This window comes from Rhopilema esculentum, chromosome 8 (genome assembly GCF_057945365.1).
Source record: "Rhopilema esculentum isolate cy_ngs chromosome 8, ASM5794536v1, whole genome shotgun sequence".
In the NCBI taxonomy this organism is placed as follows: Eukaryota; Metazoa; Cnidaria; class Scyphozoa; order Rhizostomeae; family Rhizostomatidae; genus Rhopilema; species Rhopilema esculentum.
The window spans coordinates 666045-684943 of NC_142822.1; the positions used below are offsets into that span (position 1 = coordinate 666045).

General features: G+C 36.5%; 1 protein-coding gene across 3 annotated transcripts in view; it reads right to left on the bottom strand.

The window, feature by feature from the left end:
• LOC135694530 (DNA-binding protein RFX2) overlaps positions 1–18899 on the bottom strand; it is an 87618-nt gene that overhangs the window by 49038 nt on the left and 19681 nt on the right. For 2 of the 3 annotated variants that reach the window (XM_065213313.2, XM_065213312.2), the window contains exon 5: positions 3031–3126. In XM_065213313.2, the coding sequence (XP_065069385.1) occupies positions 3031–3126 (96 nt within the window). Of the gene's footprint in view, positions 1–3030; positions 3127–12912; positions 12986–18899 lie in introns of those variants that run through there. The other variant, XM_065213318.2, reaches the window with a different exon arrangement.

An 18899-nucleotide genomic window follows, 5' to 3' on the forward strand; every position in this document is an offset into this window, starting at 1 on the left:
AGCAAAATGCTTAGTGCAAGAAATAACCATAGTTCTGTTTCCAATGCATTACTGGTTGTTGATATTCATTCATTTCTAAAATATGCAACAATGTATATTGTTCTAGATGGAAAGAGAATTTAAACAGTTCAGACGCCCCCCCCCCCTGACTTTTGAAACGGCTTTTAAAAGAATTTGAAAAGTAGCAATATTTCGAGAGTGGAACAATACAGTACTAAACCTCCAATTGTTGAGACACTAATAAACTTTTTACATGACGCAAGATTAGACCCCTGCCCCTTGTGCAACGCATTAAGTTCTGTCAAAAAGATCTTGTAAGAAGATCTAATACCCTTTTTCTACCACGTCTTAGTTACTGTCAATAGAATGTTGCTTTAAAAGAAGGCTGTTAATGGTAAGTTGTACCACACTACTCTCTTCTACGAAGCATATAGGATGTTGCGTAATTTAAAAGTGAAAAGACAGAAGCCTGTTGATTGCAACATGAGTATCCTTCCCTTTTTCCGACGATGTTGTCAATAGAATGTTGAAATATAGATCTACAGGGTCCCCACCACGAATTTGAAAGTGGGGGAGGGGGACAAGGCTTCGTCCTCTTTAACTGCAGCTTTAGAACTACTTGCTTCGCAGAAAAGTGGGGGCATGGCATTCCACCCCCTCCTTACTATTGCTGTGGTCTCTGCCTTTCCCTTCTACGAGAATTCTAGTAGAACTACTGTAAGTTGCAAGTTGTTTTATAACCTAATTTTAGAGGTGAAGCATTTGCTGCTAAGGTATGTCCCCTGCTTTTCGATAGTCAATGTCAGCAGACATGCGTAGGAGAGATAGGGGCTTGGGGAGAGGCCAACTTGGCTATCTAGTATGTTTCTTGAAAGCATACTGTCATCTGGATGTTCTACTATTAGTTTGAAATAAACTGAGGCTCTTACGTGTGAGGCGTTCACTCTTTCACAATAATCCGAAAAATATACGCTATTAAATCTATTACTGACATTTCAGTATTAGCTTAGGAGTGTTACTACCCAAAAAATAACAAAAGTGTTTTCATTTCAATTCATTTCGTTCCAGATCAACTGGATTCTCCTCTACTAGAATTGAGCTGATTCCTCTCCAGTCTACCGTCAATTCTCGAATAAGCCTGGTTAAAGATGGAGGCTAATTTGAGGGGGTGCTCCTACAAGGGGGCTTACTTATCATAATCATCTCTAAGTTGCCATACAACTTTTTTGTAGCTTTTTCACATTCGTTAACTGCAAATTTACCTTTCTTGTTTTGAAAAATATCCAACTATTGTGTAAATCAAATAACACAAAGATATTTTATTCCACATTTGTTGACATGTACATTGTCTTCGCTGGTCTTTTCGAAATGCCTCGTTTATTTTCCTCGTTTTTCCATTCTTTTATCAATGATAGTTTATTTTTATTTTCAAATAGTTTACTTAGAATAGTTATTTTTTGCTGTTTCTCGATTTGGCTATGGAGCATATTACGATGCAACAATAAGCATTTTAGGGCTGAGGCCTATTCGAGAGGAGGGAGCAAAGAAAAATGAGGAAGTAATTCGAGGATTCACGGTATTCAGGGATCAACACCACTTCGATATGCAAGCAACAGCTTTCTTTTCAGGACATCAAATTAATTGGGAGAGATACAAAATAACATAGGTTGTGCCTTAAACTTTAGGAAGTGAATGTTTAGGAAGAAGTCTTTGTGTGAGCATTCAAGCTGTACAGGACATGCCCTTGCATTGGACCGAAACAAGCCATTATTATGTCATATATACTTTGTTTACAAAAATAACCAGAAAGCCACAAAAGGTTGTCTTGATTTGGTAGCTTAAATTGTGATGCCAACTTTTACCATTTCACCTCACTTCCCTCCAAAGCAATGTTGATAGTTTGGGTAATTTTTGTACAGAAGCCCAAACGTTTTCCCTACCCTCAAAAGTCACAACACTGACAAAGGGGTATACGGCATGGTAAATTTAATTTGTAAAATCCTGTTTTAAGGCTTTTGTTGTGATTCAGATTCGTAGCAGGACAAGAAATTCAAATTCTAGTAATAGCAAGACGAATGGTACGTTTAATCGAACGTTCGTTTTTCACTATTGTAATCCGATGAATTAGAAGTAGCTTGTCTGAAGAAAGCTATCAACTTGGCAAAAATTAGGGTGCATGTGTAGATATTTGTAATGAATTTAAACAGGTGTCTAAATATATGGATACTTGCGATTATAATAATGATGATACTTGCATTGATGATTAATATTATTATTGCAATAATTCATTGCGTTGCTTTGAGAGTGTGGTGGATGTAAAGGTGTGAGGATGGCTCAGTGATTGAAGTGGAGGATTAACTATAGATCTAAAAGTCTGTGGGATTCAAGAGTTTGTGGGTCGTGTCCCTGAAACGATGAAACTTTCACTAAACGTGTTAAGACTAAACGTTGAAACTTTCACTAAACGTGCCACCTTTTTTGCAATTTCAGGAATCACGAGGTGTGGTCACATCGAGGCCAGGACACTACTCCACAATCGTAGCTTCTCAGTGTTCTAAAAACTACCTTCGGTGCCAGGTAGTTGCAAATTCAAATAAAAAATCAATGACATTGATTGTTTTCTTTCTCATTTCGTATTTAATGGTGTTGTGCTACGTTTATCAGCTTTTGCATGATCCACGAATTACCCAATTTGGAGCGTATGTCCGTCTTTGACAAGATCTTGGGCGCGCCCACAGACCCGCACCTCATTTGCGGGTGCGCAAAAATTACCCGAATATGCCGGTTGCTCCAGAACTATCATTTTTCCTTCTTAAAATTGAATGGAGCTAGGTTTCAGGTAAACCCTCAACAACACCATGTCTACATCTTGGGTGCGCAATCGCCATGCTTTACATACTGGTTAATTACTTGTAAGTTCCTTTATCAGACCATAAATGTGTGCCAATGTGTGCCATAAACATAAATATGTGCCAAAATGGTCTAGTAGCACGATCAATTAGAATGAACAGAAAATGTATTGAAACTTACCATGAACACTTTGTACATATCTATACTCGATGGTATTTGTCCTCCTGATAACGGGTAGACCATGTTTGCCAGCCAGTGCAGCCTTGACAGCACATCCTGCATAAAGATATTGCAAATTCATAGCAATGCTTCATACATAGAAATGATCAAACACATGCTATTAAAAACATAACTTATAATAAGGAGCCCTTTTCCATTTAATGTTATAAGAGACAGCTGTGGTCCCCAGATCCCAAACCTAAGACTGGCTTGTTTTGCCAAGGCGTGGGTGTCCTTATCCATTGCATACTTTTCAAGGCCAAAGGCAATCAGTGGCCGATCCTTCATCAGACAGTGCGCAGTTTGGGCCTGTTGTTTTCCACGGTATATTATGACATGACTAGACTGGTATGGTGTATAAGATTATAAGTGTTAACTGTAGAGATTAAGAGGCTAGATTTATATGGATTGGAAAGATAAACAAAACGAATTAATACAGTTCTCCATTACAACGACGTTACTTAGAACCATCATTACCATTCTAATAATAAATATCAACTTTAGTGGAACTTCGGACATCTTTTAAGGGACAGGTCACTTTTACTTGTAGTTTTGAGGCTAGAAGAGTTGTCTATTCCTAGGAAAATACTATTTTCCGTCTCATGGCTTCAGTGAATAAACTTCTGGCTCTCCACAAAAGTACTTACAGAAATTATGGCCCCCAACGCTCTTGAAATAGAGAAAATTATGTTCTACATTCTCTTTAATGTGTGCGTTCATGGATGTTTTAGAAAATTCTACCATTTTGAAGCATCAATACCCTCATTTGCGATTAGTGTACCTTTAAGCCCTGTGCAGGCTTTCTCACCTGACAACAAACCTCCGAGCACACAAGATAAGTATTGGTTAAATGTTAAAACGTTTTCTGAAGCGCATCTAAGCCTGGCTCCTAAAGAACTTCTCTCAATGAACAAAGAACCCTCGCTAAGTTATAGGCTTTAAGTTGAATTTAAGGTAATGAATTGAAACAGAAAAGTTCGCGAAGTTCTTTCATGGAAGGCAAATCTATTAACATTTCTGGAAAAACCATCAGATCAGCCATACATCAGTGATGTTCTCGTGACCAATTTGCAAGTATCACATAAAAATTGACGCTATTTCATTTATCAAAGTGAATGTGGCAGCTGCTCTAAATTGGCTAAAAAATTCGAGAGCTTCCTTATCTTTCTCAAAGAATTCTGAAAACATCAAACGCTGAGTCTCCAATGAAAAAAGACTTTTCGAGTGCTGCTTTGTCTTCATATTTACTTGCACCCTGATTTAAAAAAATGTTATAATGATAAAATGGCAGGAAATTCAGATTTGATAACTTGAATGTTTGGCAAAACTCATATGTCGACTTCATAAGCGTAGAGGATCTCTATTCCAAGAAAAGAGTAAGTTGTTACTCAGAAAAAGTGAAACGAGCTTGAAAACCAAATTTTGATGACACAAGGCCACCTACTCTCTCTACGGTTTCAGAAGCCAAAGCTAATTCCTGACGAATACCGCTCTTAAAAATTCCAATTAACGTCTAAAATAGAGGTGCTTCATTGTCCAAATCAGGATTCATTCTAACGCAAAGTCTTTTACATAAAATGGGTAGTTGGAAAATTTTGTGTGTAATTCTGAAGAAAGCTGTGCAATTCTAAAATTTATTCTTTAATGTGAAAGAAAATAATTAAATTGTGGCATAAAGTGTGACATTATACACGAATCAAATTAGAGAAACAAGTAAATGTGCTAGTCAACAAATAAGAAAAAACGATCTGTTGGACAGCAACAAAATATTTGCATCCTCATCCACCTAAACTCGTTCTTGGTAATTCCATTTTTTTCCTTGGCACATTAAGTATTTTGTCCTTTTTTTATCCATTAGTTAATGGCCAAAAAGATTTTGACTTTTGCACAAACAAGGTGGGCTATTGGGAGGTAAAAGGGCCATTTCAACTTCAAATCTTCTACTCAACTTCCTGAAATTGGTTAGGTTTATTCGATAGCCCTCTTTGCGATTGCTACACCGACAGTTCAAAAACGGACTGAATAAAGATAAAACAACATTTTCAGTGATGAAAATTATCAACAATTCTAAAGCAAGCCTTGCTTTTCTACCACCTTTTGCGCAGTATATATTATCCTAGAGATAATAATAACTTATTTACAGCATAATGATATGTAATAAAAACCACATCTCAACTTCAGACCTACTTAACAAAGTTGCTTTAATTTCCTGTGTTAATCTCTTTAATAAACTGAACAATAATATTCTACCTATTTCCATATCTCTTTCAGCTGTCCGGTTTGTGATACTTTGAAATATTGATGAATATTTTTTTCACGTTTTCGTTGCAATATTTCCTTTTCACATTTTTGCTTTAAGCACTGCTAATGTGATCATACCTACTAGGAACCGTATTGTTTATTTGTTCTAGATAGTTTGTTTTAAGGATCACTCAAGTCAAGTTCGTTAGTTCCGAAGTAGGTCAATGCATTCATTTATTCCAAAAACATTTTCATTTATGAATCGCAATTTTCACATCAATGTTCTCATATTATTTCATCATACTGCTTTTAACGTTTTTCTTTGATGATAGTGATGCAAAGACGAAATTTGATAGAGAAGAGCAGTTTTGCATGAAAATGATGTCAGACCACAAAACCAAACTTCAAAGTGGCTAATGGCATATTTTAAAGCCAAAATGGCGATGTTCTAGGTGTATAGGTATTACTATGATAATATCACAGCTGAATGTAATGAAAATAAGAAGATAAATGAAGAGGAGCAGCTTTACAAACCAATAATGACAGAACGCAAACCCTAACACCAAAATAGTTTAAAGCGTATTTTAAAGCAAAAATAGCTATATTCTAGTTGTGCAAATGTAACTCTGAAAATATTGCAGCTATTGTGTTGCAAGGAGAAAGATTGATGAAGAAGAGCAGCTTTACAATCTAATATTGACAAAATGCAAACCCCAGCTCAAAAATGGCCAAAGACGTATTTTAAAGCTGAAATTGCTATATTCTAGGTTTACAGCTGTTACTCTGACAATATACTAGCTGATTGTGATGCAAAGAAAAAGATTATTGAAGAAGAGCAGTTTTAAAATCCAATAATATCAGAGCGGAAACCTTCACTCGAAATTGGCCCAAGCCCTATTTGAAAAACCAAAATGGCTATATTATAGGTGTACAGCTGTTATTATAATAATATTGTAGCTGATTGTGATGAAGAGAAGCAGATAAATGAAGAAGAGCAGCTATACATGCGAATTATAACAGGACGCAAACCCTGTCTTCAAAATGACCCAAGAAATAATTTTAGGGTACAGTGCAATATTCCAGGCGTACAACTGTTATTCTGAGAATGTTTCAGCAGATGTTGATACCAAGTTGACAATTTTTGGAAAAGAGCAGCTTAGCATGCCAATTGTGATTGAAAGCAAACTCTGTAAGTGATTGACTGCTTTCCGTCTTTCTCGATCACAGTTCTTCGTTCCCACTTCATGTTTACAATTCAGTTTCTTTGTGGAGCATTCCGTTCTTTATAGCCCATTTTACAGCTAATACTTTCAATGCGTTGTGACGGCGTTTAAAGAACTCCGTTCCTGTCAGCTTCTTACATCCAGAAAATAAGTGTTTTGTCTCTAAGCTCCCCTAAAATCGATAGTTGTCATCATCTCCCAATGCTCGGAACTTCTTCCAAACTTTTGTTTCAATCATTTGTTCCTGCATTGCAAAGAGTGATGACGTTTTGCTTGGGTCGGTTTTACATTTTTACCACCCAAAATCATCTTCACCATATACGTCTTTGGTATTTCACTTTGAAATTGCTTCTTTTCGAAGGTTTGTTGTTTATTTATTTCTGCTCTTCTTTCTAGTTCTTTCGTAGCATTTTCCAACCTTCTTTCCAGTCAGTACATCTTTCCTCGCCTATTGCAATACTCTCTTCATGAAATGTAGCCATCGCGTTCACATCCTTCATTAACCTTTCGGCTTCCTTTTTTATGTTTGTTTTTTATGAATTTCGTTTCTTCATGCTGCTGCCATCCAATCGTTTATTGACGTCGCCCCGTAGCATGGCACTTTTGTTTTCGTTTCGTCATTAACTTCCCGTCAAATATTTCGTCAATACTTTTCAATCCTCTTCCTACTTCAGTTCTCTCCGTGTACAATCTCTCATCATTTGACTGTCTTCCATGAAATCCTTCTTTCTGCAAAACACTTTACACTATCTTATCCAGTTATTCCAGATCTGCCTTTCCAATATTGCATACATTCATCACACAAACAGCAACTGGAATTACACGGCAGTTAATTGTTTTCATAAAGTTTTAATCATTCAAGTTTTGGCAAGTTAGGTAATTTAGTCTTATTCTTTATTTCTTTCTTCACCCTTTTCATGACGCGTTTCACATCAATTTCATCTGCTTGTTCGCATCCCAGAAATTTTTAAATTTTGTTTTTGTTTGGGTCTAGGGCATCAACCTTTTCCTTTAAAACTGTCATTTCTTTTCCTTTGACAATTTTACCTTTCTTAAAACCATCTCTGCACACTTCTTTGCACCATAGCACCACCGGTATCCATGCTAGCCTTCACTTTCATCTCATTTGCGACTTCGAGCTTTTGAAGATTCTCTAGGTAGGTATTTACATCGTTTTTTATCATTATTGCTTTTAATTTATCTAAAGTTGGCTTTTCTAATTGGAGTAGCTAAAAAAGCTAATTAAGTCCAACTAAACTAAAATAGAATAGGTCCTGTCACGACTACCGGGATTCGTCACGTCACCTATTCTATCAGTAACCTTCAGCAACGATCTTCTTTCTTTCACCTGCACAATCATTTATTTTTTTCTACTTTGTTATCTTTTTCTTTGAACTCCCCCTTCAAAGGAAAATCTCTCTCTCAATTCTCATTGGGGATCAGTTAATAGTCGAGAAGTGGGGTAAAGACAGATCTCGTTAGGCTTAATCAAATAGAACTAGCCAGGTTATCACTTCACCTAAATGTAGCCATAACTTTTCTTTTTAATAATTGGTACTGACTTGAATATTTGTATTTCTTCTTCACAACTTGATATTTTTACTTCATCTAACTTTTACCACAAACCTCACATTTCTCTATTGTCCAAGGTACATCTCAGTCACTTGAGTTCCTCTCTATGATGCATTCGTTCTTCTCACGTTTCCTCTCTAATATTCTGGGCAGCAAACCTAAATCGTTCTTGTGAATTTTTCATCCAGTCCAGTCAAAAGCCATGTATCTCTCCAACATCTTTCTAATGGGTATTGGGACGCTGACCAATCTATATTTTACTTGTACTTTAATGGACACTGCTCTTTTCTATGGATAGCAGATATCCAATGGTCGCCACTTCCAACTCTCTTTTCCAAGTTCAAGAAAATTGTCCCGTAGCTCATTTCTTCTCCCTAGAGCTCGTAAAACTGGAACTCATTGCCCTCTTCTTGCTTGCAGATTCCAATAACCTGTTTTTTTTCAAAACTAAAACCAACGAACTTGCTTTCACCTCCCTCTCCTCCAAGTCTCTCTCTTTCCTTACTGTGGATTCGCTGAGTGATCTAACGTTTACATCAAAAACATAAAAAAGAGCCCCTGTGTTGCTCGTAGTGTTTAAACAGCTCCTTTATCCATTGAATAAACATTTTTCACAAAACGCTTTTTTGAATTAACAACAAATTTATGCTGGTTTTGAATACATTCTTTGGCTAACTATGGCTCTGAACATTATTCTTTCGACATTACTTTGAGTATTTTATGATGTATTCTTATATAAAGCAAAGTTATAGTAGAAGTTAGTCGTTTCCTGTAAGAATTGTTTTTCTTGAAGTCGAAAAAGGGCCCAGAATGAGGCTTTCACATGAACTTAAATAACCTTCTACGCAACAAGACTCTCGCTTCGCTCTTGAATATTCGATGGCATTATAAAAGGGTTTGAATGCAGTTTAGTTAAGTCCTGTATACTTATGTGACAAAAGAGACATTTTTAGCACAAGCCAAAAAAATGAATTCTCCATCAGCAGGATTAAAAGAAATAGAAAAAAAAGGAAAGATTTGGTGATCAGTGTCGGCAATGGAAAGTGGATTCAATAAATAAAAGATGCATAGACTGGCTGCCTTCACTTTGCCACAGCAGTGTAACGTTAGCAACACATTAATTTTGCTGAAAAGCTTGCTGAAATGACCCTATGTAATAATCTTGTTGATCACAGGACTGCGTGTTGGATAAAAAGGAGAGATTGGAGATATAGAAACCACACAAAAAAGGAAAAGCTGCTTTTTGACTAATGATTTAACTTACTGCAAAAGAAAAAACGTAACCTGAATATCCCATGAAAGCACTCAAAGTGATGCACAAGTTAACAAGATGTGTTTTATTTTCAAAATCAATGCTGAATTCTCTATGCTGAAAACGTCAAGAATCCATTGATTTCAACACCGGGCGAAAAAAGAAAAACTGAAGGTGTTACTCTGGTTGGAGAAAGACTTGCGAGACAATAACATAAAGAGAATTCCAAGTGGTCAAATAAAATAGAATAATACTTCTTGTCGATATCTACAAACTCTATATACATCTATGAAATAACATCTATGTTTTAGAAGGTAAGGAGTTCATAAATCAGACATAAAATGTTCCAGAAAACAGTGATCAATGAATGTGTGGCATTAATCGTTGCTTTTCTAATTTAATGTAAATGATCAGAGCAGCAGTAAAAAATAATGTAAATGAAGACACTTATCTTGACCTCTTCCATGCGGGAACATCTTTCTGATGCACCTATATTCAGGGCCCCCGCCATGGATTTTAAAGTGGGGGGGGGGGGGGCTAAAAAATATAATAATTTTCCTAAAAATGTCGCCCACCATGGTTGGGCGAGCGACGAATAAAATTTTAGTTTCCAGACTCTCTAGAATGGCCTCTAAATCGATTTCTGAGGATAATTCTCACTAGAAATTTCCATTTTACTAAATGTGAAATGTTGTAAAAAACACAAATTGTCTAAGAGAATTTTGGTTATCTCTCTAAATGTTATAACAAGGAAAGTGGTCCAGAAGTGTTATGACACAGCCAGAAATCTGATAATGGAAACTAGTTCTATAACGGTAACACAACTCACTCAAAGAAGATTTACTGCATGCTCGTAAGTTAACGCAGTTATAAAAAGTAATGTAATAAACAATGTTTTTATAGGCATAGAAGGTAAAAACTAAAAAACCAATATGCAAATTAAAGTGTAAAATCCAAAATGGAAAAATGAGAAATAAGGAGTAGTCACTACCACCTGGTTACAGCCTCAAACTCAGATGGGGGTGGTTGTGTGTGCCCCTTGTATGTTTTGAGCAATTAGCTTGTAAGTGGGTCACTTTTTGTTAATTTTAGTTTTTTCGATGCATTTTTAAACTAGAGAAGGACTTCAACTCGTTATTTTTCTTTCATTTTCTTTATCTTTGGCATTTCTTCTATAAACCCAATTTTTCAATTCATACATGAACGTTTTAAGATAAAGCAAAGCATAAGTAGGGTGCGTCACAATTACCGCAAAGCAAAAAAGTGGGGGGGGGGGGGGGGCTATAGCCCAACCAGCGGGGCCCTGATATTTTAATCATGCTTAAACATTTGGACTACGTCTATCACGATCATTGCTGCTCTGACCGATTTTATAGCTCATTCGATGCAATCAAATTGTCTAAACGTGATATTTCACGTTGAAAATATCGCTACACGAGTAGTTTATAATCGATTGTTCAAATTACAAGTTAAAAATGTATTTTGATGATGATCTAAAACGTAAACAGGTCAAGATATATTATTCCGTTTACCAAAGCAGCAGGCAATACAATGAGATCTTTTGAACAGCAAATCGCCATTTTCTTGATGACGTAATTTCAGGACCGCTTGTTACAGCAAAGTTATTTTCACGTTTCTAAGAAGCTTGCCTGGGTTTTGTACTTTTCGACAAATAAATGAACTTGGATCTAGTGTTTTTAAGCTGTTTGGTACGTTGATATTCTTGTGATTCTATGCCATGCGTTCCTTTGAACATACGAACGGTTGTTTGAATACAAAATCCGTTTTTCAGTACCCTAATCACAAAGACAGCACAATAGTCTAATGTTACCCAGTGTGCAATGCGTTGCTTACGCAACGTTGGTGTCAAATGTTTACCGTTGTAGTCACAACGTCGGGCACGTCGATATTTGGTTGTAAAAAAGTCTCACGTGATGTTTCAATTAGCATAAAGTTTGTCGATTTCAAGTTAAGTTAACGTTGATTCAACGGGGACGTAAATGTTTAAAGGATTAGTGAAGCATGTCTTTAGCGTTTACAATGACGAGGCCCGATGTCTCTCCCGTGACCGTCCGGAGTCTATTTGGAAACCATGTCCGGAGCGACACCGTCGTGACTGATTGGCAGGCTCTTCTTTTTATTATGATCATAAATGATAAAACACAATTCAATATTCAATCAATATGCACAGATATTTCTCGGAGGATTTAGGCTACGTTTACATTTCTACAAATTCATTTCGTTGGTGAAAACGATGTCCATTCACACTGATCTGTTTTCTAAAGAATACTACATTAATACGGCATGTGTTTACATACACTCATCAGTGGCCAAACCCAAATGCTGTTGGCAGCCTCATTTCTAGATAGAATCGTTCAAGACTCCTCACATAATGTGCATCAGAATAAACAAAGTTAAATGGAATTAAATGTGAACAAAATTTTTGTAATATCTACCCTTTCATTAAGAAATCTTCTTTTCAAAATGTTTGAGATTTTGCATGCCAGGAAGCGCGGATGTTGTAGCGTACTCAAATTTCGGAGTTCACATTGAAAACGGAGCCTATTCAGTACGCACCGTATTCAAAATTGCGCCGTTTCATAGCAGAGCAGTGTGAACGCAAGGCAAAAACGGTTACGTTGGTCTTCGTTTTCATATGAACGAAGTCAAAGATTCGGTGAAAGACAGCCAGAAGACAACCAGAACACCACGACTTAAGCATTCCGGACAATACACCCCCAAAAGCTTAAACTTTTAACACTACTGTGGCCATGTTTACATTTTCCCAAGTTAAGTAGCATACAAAGTAAAAATACAACTGTTTTATAGGCTTGGACTAAAGAAGAAGTAGTTAGTTGAAGACCCTATGCAAAAACTGACTGAAATATTGTACATAGATGCCGATTTCCGAATAAAGAAGATGCCGATTCTTAACATCAAAAAGAGGAAACGGGAAGATTTTACAGGCAAGGAAAGGTGCAGTTTCAGCATAAATGATAAGATGTAGATGCGTTGTCTTAGGATGCCAGTACCAACACGGAAACTCTCAAAAGTGTAAATATACATTCAAAAATACAGGTTCTAATATCGTCTGGTTTCAAATTCCATTATTGCGTTGCCTTTAAAATGTCTTTCTAGACTTAACGACAACCTGGGTGTTCTCCTTTTTTTCATATTTTCCTTTTCCATTAGAATTGTTATTGGCTTTATAAATTTCATACTGCTACTAAATGAGCAGCTAAATAAAGGTGATACTAGTTTACTGGGGTGGACACAAGAGCTCCCCGCACTCCTACCACATACCCCCAGAAATTACGGAACTTCGATACATACTTATACAATGTTCAATACGTCGACGTTATTTACTTAAAATACAAGGCATAGCATCATTAGAATTGTGCATCCTCGTCATATTTTTTACAGGAAATTGTTTTTATTGATTGACTTGATTCTATTGCCAAACACATACCAACTACCCACTAATACCGAAGCAATACAGGAAGATTTTGTATTATCTGTGCAGTACACTGTGTAATCTGTTGCAAACTTTCGTACCTTTTTGGCCAACAATCCGCCGTCCCTGTATGTAATGGTACAGCCCACACTGAGCCATTCTCTCGTTACTTTTTTTACGAGTCACTCTAGCCACTGAATAGAGGTCTTTGTTCTGTGCCCTAGCGTACTCTGATTTTATGCGTTCGGGCTAGACCATTCAAAAAGCCACAGCCTCGGTTCAAGACATGATTAGGGAAACGCAGGCTGTTACCATGGCATTTATATTTGGTTTCCAGGAAACAAACAAAAAATTTTTTCTAAATTATTGCAAAATTCAGAGAGATTGAAGGGGGGTTCAGTCCCCTTGACAAAGGGGCACATGTTTGGCTGGACAAAATCTTTTGACAACCTTTTTATGCTATTGATATGCCACGATTGCGTGATTTTCTATCAGTCCTTTTAAGTCGGCGAATAGTTTGAATGATTTCATACATACAGTAGAGAATCTTTAGCACAAATGCAAATATAGTAGGTGTGGTCATGGGTGTGTCATCTATAAGTTACTCACAGCACAGCCCTCTCCTAACTTTAAAGATTGTTTCTAATATAACCTATTGAAATCTATTGGTTGATTCTGAAAGTCCTATTGATTCTGATTTACTGATATGCTGACGAGCTGCAGTGCTTGCACTCTATTCGAGAAACAGCTTCGTACATTACTTGAATTGGATTAGGACCTCCGTTGTTTGCAACTATACTTTACTTATAGTCACAATCTTGACAAATAAGCCCCCTCTACCTCCCATCCTTGTTGTACAATTAAATAGACAAGTCCATTACATTAAATTAAATGTTTCGACTCTAGCTAGAGCTATCTTCAGTTTATATCCTGGACTTGTCTATTTAATTGTACAATGAGGAATTGTCCAATACCGGATTTGTCCATTTATCGGATTGTCATGATGCAGCAAGAAGTTGTCGAATGTTCCAAGCATTATGTCTTCTTCTTTGTCGTGGTACTTTTTTATTAATATAGATTCAATAATTACGGGCCCCAAAATTGGCCTTGGCCCTGGAGCACTTGTGCCGGCTAACCTCTAGGTCGTCGGCCTTGACTGTATTGATTACTGGCACCGGATATAAGGTCTTTTGCTATCTATAATCTTCAAAAAGCCCCTCTTTTGTGAACACCCCTTAAATAAGTCCCTATATAGAAATTTACTTTTACAACGGTGGCTCTACCCTGGGTACCAGAGCCTCAAGAAACCGGAGCATCAAAAAACCGGAGCCTCAAGAAACCGGAGCCTCAAAAAACCAGAGCCTCAAGAAACCGGAGCCTCAAGAAACGGCTGTGGACCACTGTGGCAAAGAATGAGTGGATGAGAGGAGATTTTTGTGATTCGTTTCGAACTACATTCTTGGACCAAATAATGGAGACTCTGGCGCTAAGGGTTTTTCAGCTCGAATCAGGTGTCGACGACATATCTACTTCAATGGTAGAATACTCTCTGCAGTAACTCTCGGTGACATATGATCATCCTCTTCTACGTTTTTCAAGGATGAATGGTTTATAGAAAGGCTGGAAATCTTGAAATTCGTTGAGAGTGTCTACAACATTGACATCCCTGTAGTAACATTTCTATGCGCTTCTGTACAAGATCTTGTCTCTACTTCAAGAATTATTTTGTGGGGTAGATGTTTCAAATCTCAACAAACTTTCATCGAAGTGTTGAAACCTTTGGTCATTCCATTATCAAAAAGGCAACCCTTCTTTTTCAAGTGTACTCAGATCAGTGTCCTCAGTATTGTCCATCTCATCAAAAAACATGTTCTTTCGTTTTTTCCCCTGGAGCTTTGAATGTCTCTTTTTTCCAGGTTGATATGGGCCTATATTTGAAATCTCTGCAGCACATTCTCTGGTTTCACGGGTGCTTCAGCATATAGCAAAATTCAGATTAAACATCTTAATTATCAATTTTTGCCAGTTGCTTCATGCTTTCCAATGTAAAGGATCCCGGAGTTTCTTGCAAAAGGGACCCTAAATATTCTGTAAGGACTAACTTTGGCTATTTTCAGTCAATGCAACATAAAATAATCGATAAAAAGAAAAATTACTAGTAATAAAATATGAAAAGCTAGGAAGACTTTCATCAGCCAGTCGTTGGGAGGTGACATGTGTAAAATCCTATGGGAATAAGCCAGTCTCCAGCTCGATACAAAAGACAAAGAAAAATGTCTGGAAAGAAAAAAAACAGAACTCTGATTCATAGGACACAACCATGATGTATAACTGTTATCATTAAATGCTGTGAAATGCTATCAGGAGAAAATTTATTCTGCGTGCCTTTGTCCTTATGTGTATATTACGCACGTATTATAACCTATGCAGCATGCCCAGTAAATTGCTACGTAGATGTAAAAGTGTCGAAATTTTGATTGTAGGGGGAGTTGTGAGAGACTACACACTTATAGCAATGAAAGTCTTAGATGAAGTAAAATAGTTTCTCTTAATTTAAAACTGTTCAAATTGCTCCACCACAAATGGCAAAGAATCTCTTTGAAAAAGGACGTTTTCTGGCGTTTCAAAGTGCATGGACATTTTTAATTCGCTCAACTCACCCTTGCTCATTAAGGGTTAAATGTGGCACCCAATGTGGGGCTTTATCATGTCATTATGGGCCTCGAAGAGTTTTAGCAAGACGATGGTGGTCACATTAGAAAGCACTAGACACTATCTTCTATACCGAACCTGGCAAAACCTGTTGATTGTTTTAAAGTTGCATTTGAGCATTGCTTAGCGACCAAACATATCAATAATAGATATTTTTGGGGATTTCCGATTTCCTGCTATGCCTAACAGTTTATTTTATGGATTTAAGCGCATATGTTAATCACGTATGAGTTACTGTTTTGGTATTTGGTATTGACGCAAATGCCTCACTTTGGTAGCGAGGCGCATTAGCTGACTCATATGCATTTATAGTTGTAATTTTATCATTGGTTAGCGTATTAATGTTCTAGTATTTAATTGGTTCCTTTTTTATTGTTGCACAGAATACGTAGTTCGTTGACCTTATTTGGAAAGCACATGGTATGATGTAAAAGGAATGTGATGCCAGACTGTAGGGTGATTGAGTAGAAACGAGCTTGAAGTAGAGATGTAACAAAATAAATGAAATTAAGAGCAGCTAAAGGAAAATGGTGGTTTTACTTTGTCGACTTCTACGAATGTCTATGAGATAAAAGATAAGCTTTTAGAACGTTTCTTAACAAATATAAAAGTGCCCCTCACGTCTCCCTGGTATAGAGCATTCAATTGTGAAAACAATTGCATTAAGATAATTATTATAACTAAATTATCTAATTCAATTAATTCAATTATGGACCTAGAGATATGATGGGCACGAGTATCATATCATGTACATTTCGAAATGTGTGCTCATGGCGAAATCTAGTCTAGTTTACAAATAGAAGAAGAAGAGTTCTCAAGTGTGACGTCACAAAAAACTATTTTGAGAATTTTCAAATTTTGACCACATAACATGAAGGAACATCATCAAATAGTCCCATATATGCAAAATCAGTTAAATTTGTCAAAATCGGGTGAGCTATGGCCAACTGAAGACTTTAAGTTTACTGATGGATTACTGCTATTTTGGCTCAGTTCATAAAGTTATGAACTGAGACCAAATTACAGAGGTTTTATGGGGCCGAGCTTGTGCTCAACTGGTCATATCTCAGCCAATTCGTAATACCTTTACCTGATTTTGCAGATTTAGAGGTATTTCATGATGCTCTTTCAGGTTTAGGAAAAAAATTCAAAAATTCTAAAAATAGAAAACTCTATTGTAATTGCAATTCCTCCTCTATGTAAAGCCACATCCACACGAGCAAGTTTTCCTTGACAATTTTCTTTGAGAAGTTAATTTTGCTCGTGTAGATTCGGGTGTAATGAGGAAAAATGACAATTTTTTACTTGACAAGTGTACTTGTTCAAAAGCTGGCGTGCCAGTTTCTCAGCAAGTTCACTTGTCAATTAGAAAATTGTCATTTGGAAAACTTGTCCGTGTAGATGACTTGACAAGTAAACTTGAAAAATTTGACTCAATTCTAGACCTTTTCTTTTCTCACGATTGCTTGTTCTCGGCCGATCAAGGAACGTCAATGCTTTTAATACTCTGCAAAGCCGTGAAAGGCTTCGGAATACAAAGGCAGAAAGTTGTGAAATTGGAACATCAAGAAGAATGAATATGCGCAGTATGAGTATGGGTATACAGATACTAAAGGAAGAAATTCCAGGGACTTTCCACCCACGGCTCCATCTTCGTTGAAGGAGCTATTTTTTGCAAGAAAATTTAGCGCAAAAACGTGCCGCGTCACAAAAACCGAGGCTAACCTATAAACTCCGCTGGCCAAAACGATTGTCAGAACAAGTAGATATTATGAACGATATTTGTTGTCTTTCTACACGAGCAACTGAAAATTGTCAAGTAAAAAATGTCAAACAAAACTTGTTGCTAATCTACAAGGGCAAGGAAACTTGTCACGGAAAATTACCAAGAAAAAATTCCTCGTGTAAATGCGGCTAAATGTTTGCACGCAGGAAATACTGTGTTACTTTTCATCAACTTGCCTTGCTGTGAGCTAAATTTCAAATTTGCTTTTCAGAATGTGTTTGGCTCCGAAAAATGACCACGACAAAGAAGAAACTTAGCACTGAAATAAAAAATGCCCTTTCACTGGCTACTTTGAAAAATTTGCTGAAACAATCTTTGAAAAATCAAAGGGTATGAGAGTTCTTGTACAGCATCAAACATTTTTTCTTATTTTTTATTTTTTACCTTACCAGAATAACTTGTATATTAATTTTGGTTTATCTTTGTTACTTAATTGTATGTTAACTAGTTTAAATTTTTAGATAGGGCACATTGTAAATCAGTTATTATCTTTTCATTATTGAATGTATTATCCTGTATAAATAATTAAAAATCAAGAAATTTAAAAAACAATGCCTGAACGTAGTCAACTGACCCCTATTAAACAGAGGTAAGGAACTTCATCCATAAACTTAAGATTTTATAATCATACAATTGTTGAGCTAAGAAACAATATGTTTTTTTCAAAGCTCAGTGCTCTGTGTCTTTTGCAACCTTCAGGAGAAAAACTGTTAAATTATTCTTTGTCTTTAGTATTCATGAAAAGATATGAACTGAGACTACATCACATCTTTGTCAGCGATACGCTGATAAACTGGCCTAAATTGCCATTATATTGTGAATTTTTCTTGTTCGGTGTATCAAATAGCCTTTATGTAACGTTTTACGATTTGTATCTTTCAGTAATTATTATTATTATGTTAAGCTAGATTCTTTTATTATGTTGCGTGTTAATGTCACACCTTTGTTTGTCGAGCTGTTGTGTTGGTAACTCCCTTTCCGGGAAATGTGCGTCACTGTTAAGCCTGGTTTCCATATGATCGCAAAAAACGCAAGAAACGTCTAGTCTTGTATATTGTTCTAATCCTAGATAAGAAATTTAAGTCTTTGTTAGCATGTACTCATCGCAGGGACACAACTTTTTCATTTCTTCATAAAAAGCATTGAACACAATGTTGTGAAGCAAGCAGTATGTTGCAGTTATAGTTTTGCAGATGTCTGATTTTGATAATATATATGTCAAGAACCACAAGGGATTGTTGTTGAAATCAAATTTAGTGAACTCTGTTTTTTAACTTGCCTAGTCATAAGTTTAAGAAAAATAATGGTTCTAACATGAATTGGTATCAAAATTTCCTGCTCAAGCTTGAATATTCTCAGTGAAAAGAGTTTCACAATTTTGGCAAAGTCACAGAACAGGGTACATTTTACGCATCCCAGAATCAGAGATAGGCTCCAGTTTCTACTTTCAAGAACACACACGATATACATTGGACCAACTGACTGTGCCTGCCGGGGACTTTACCGGACCTTTCACTAATGCGTTTGTTGCTGAAGACATACTAGAGAGTTTAGGCCTACTAAGGAAATCTTCTCGCGGAACTGGCAGTC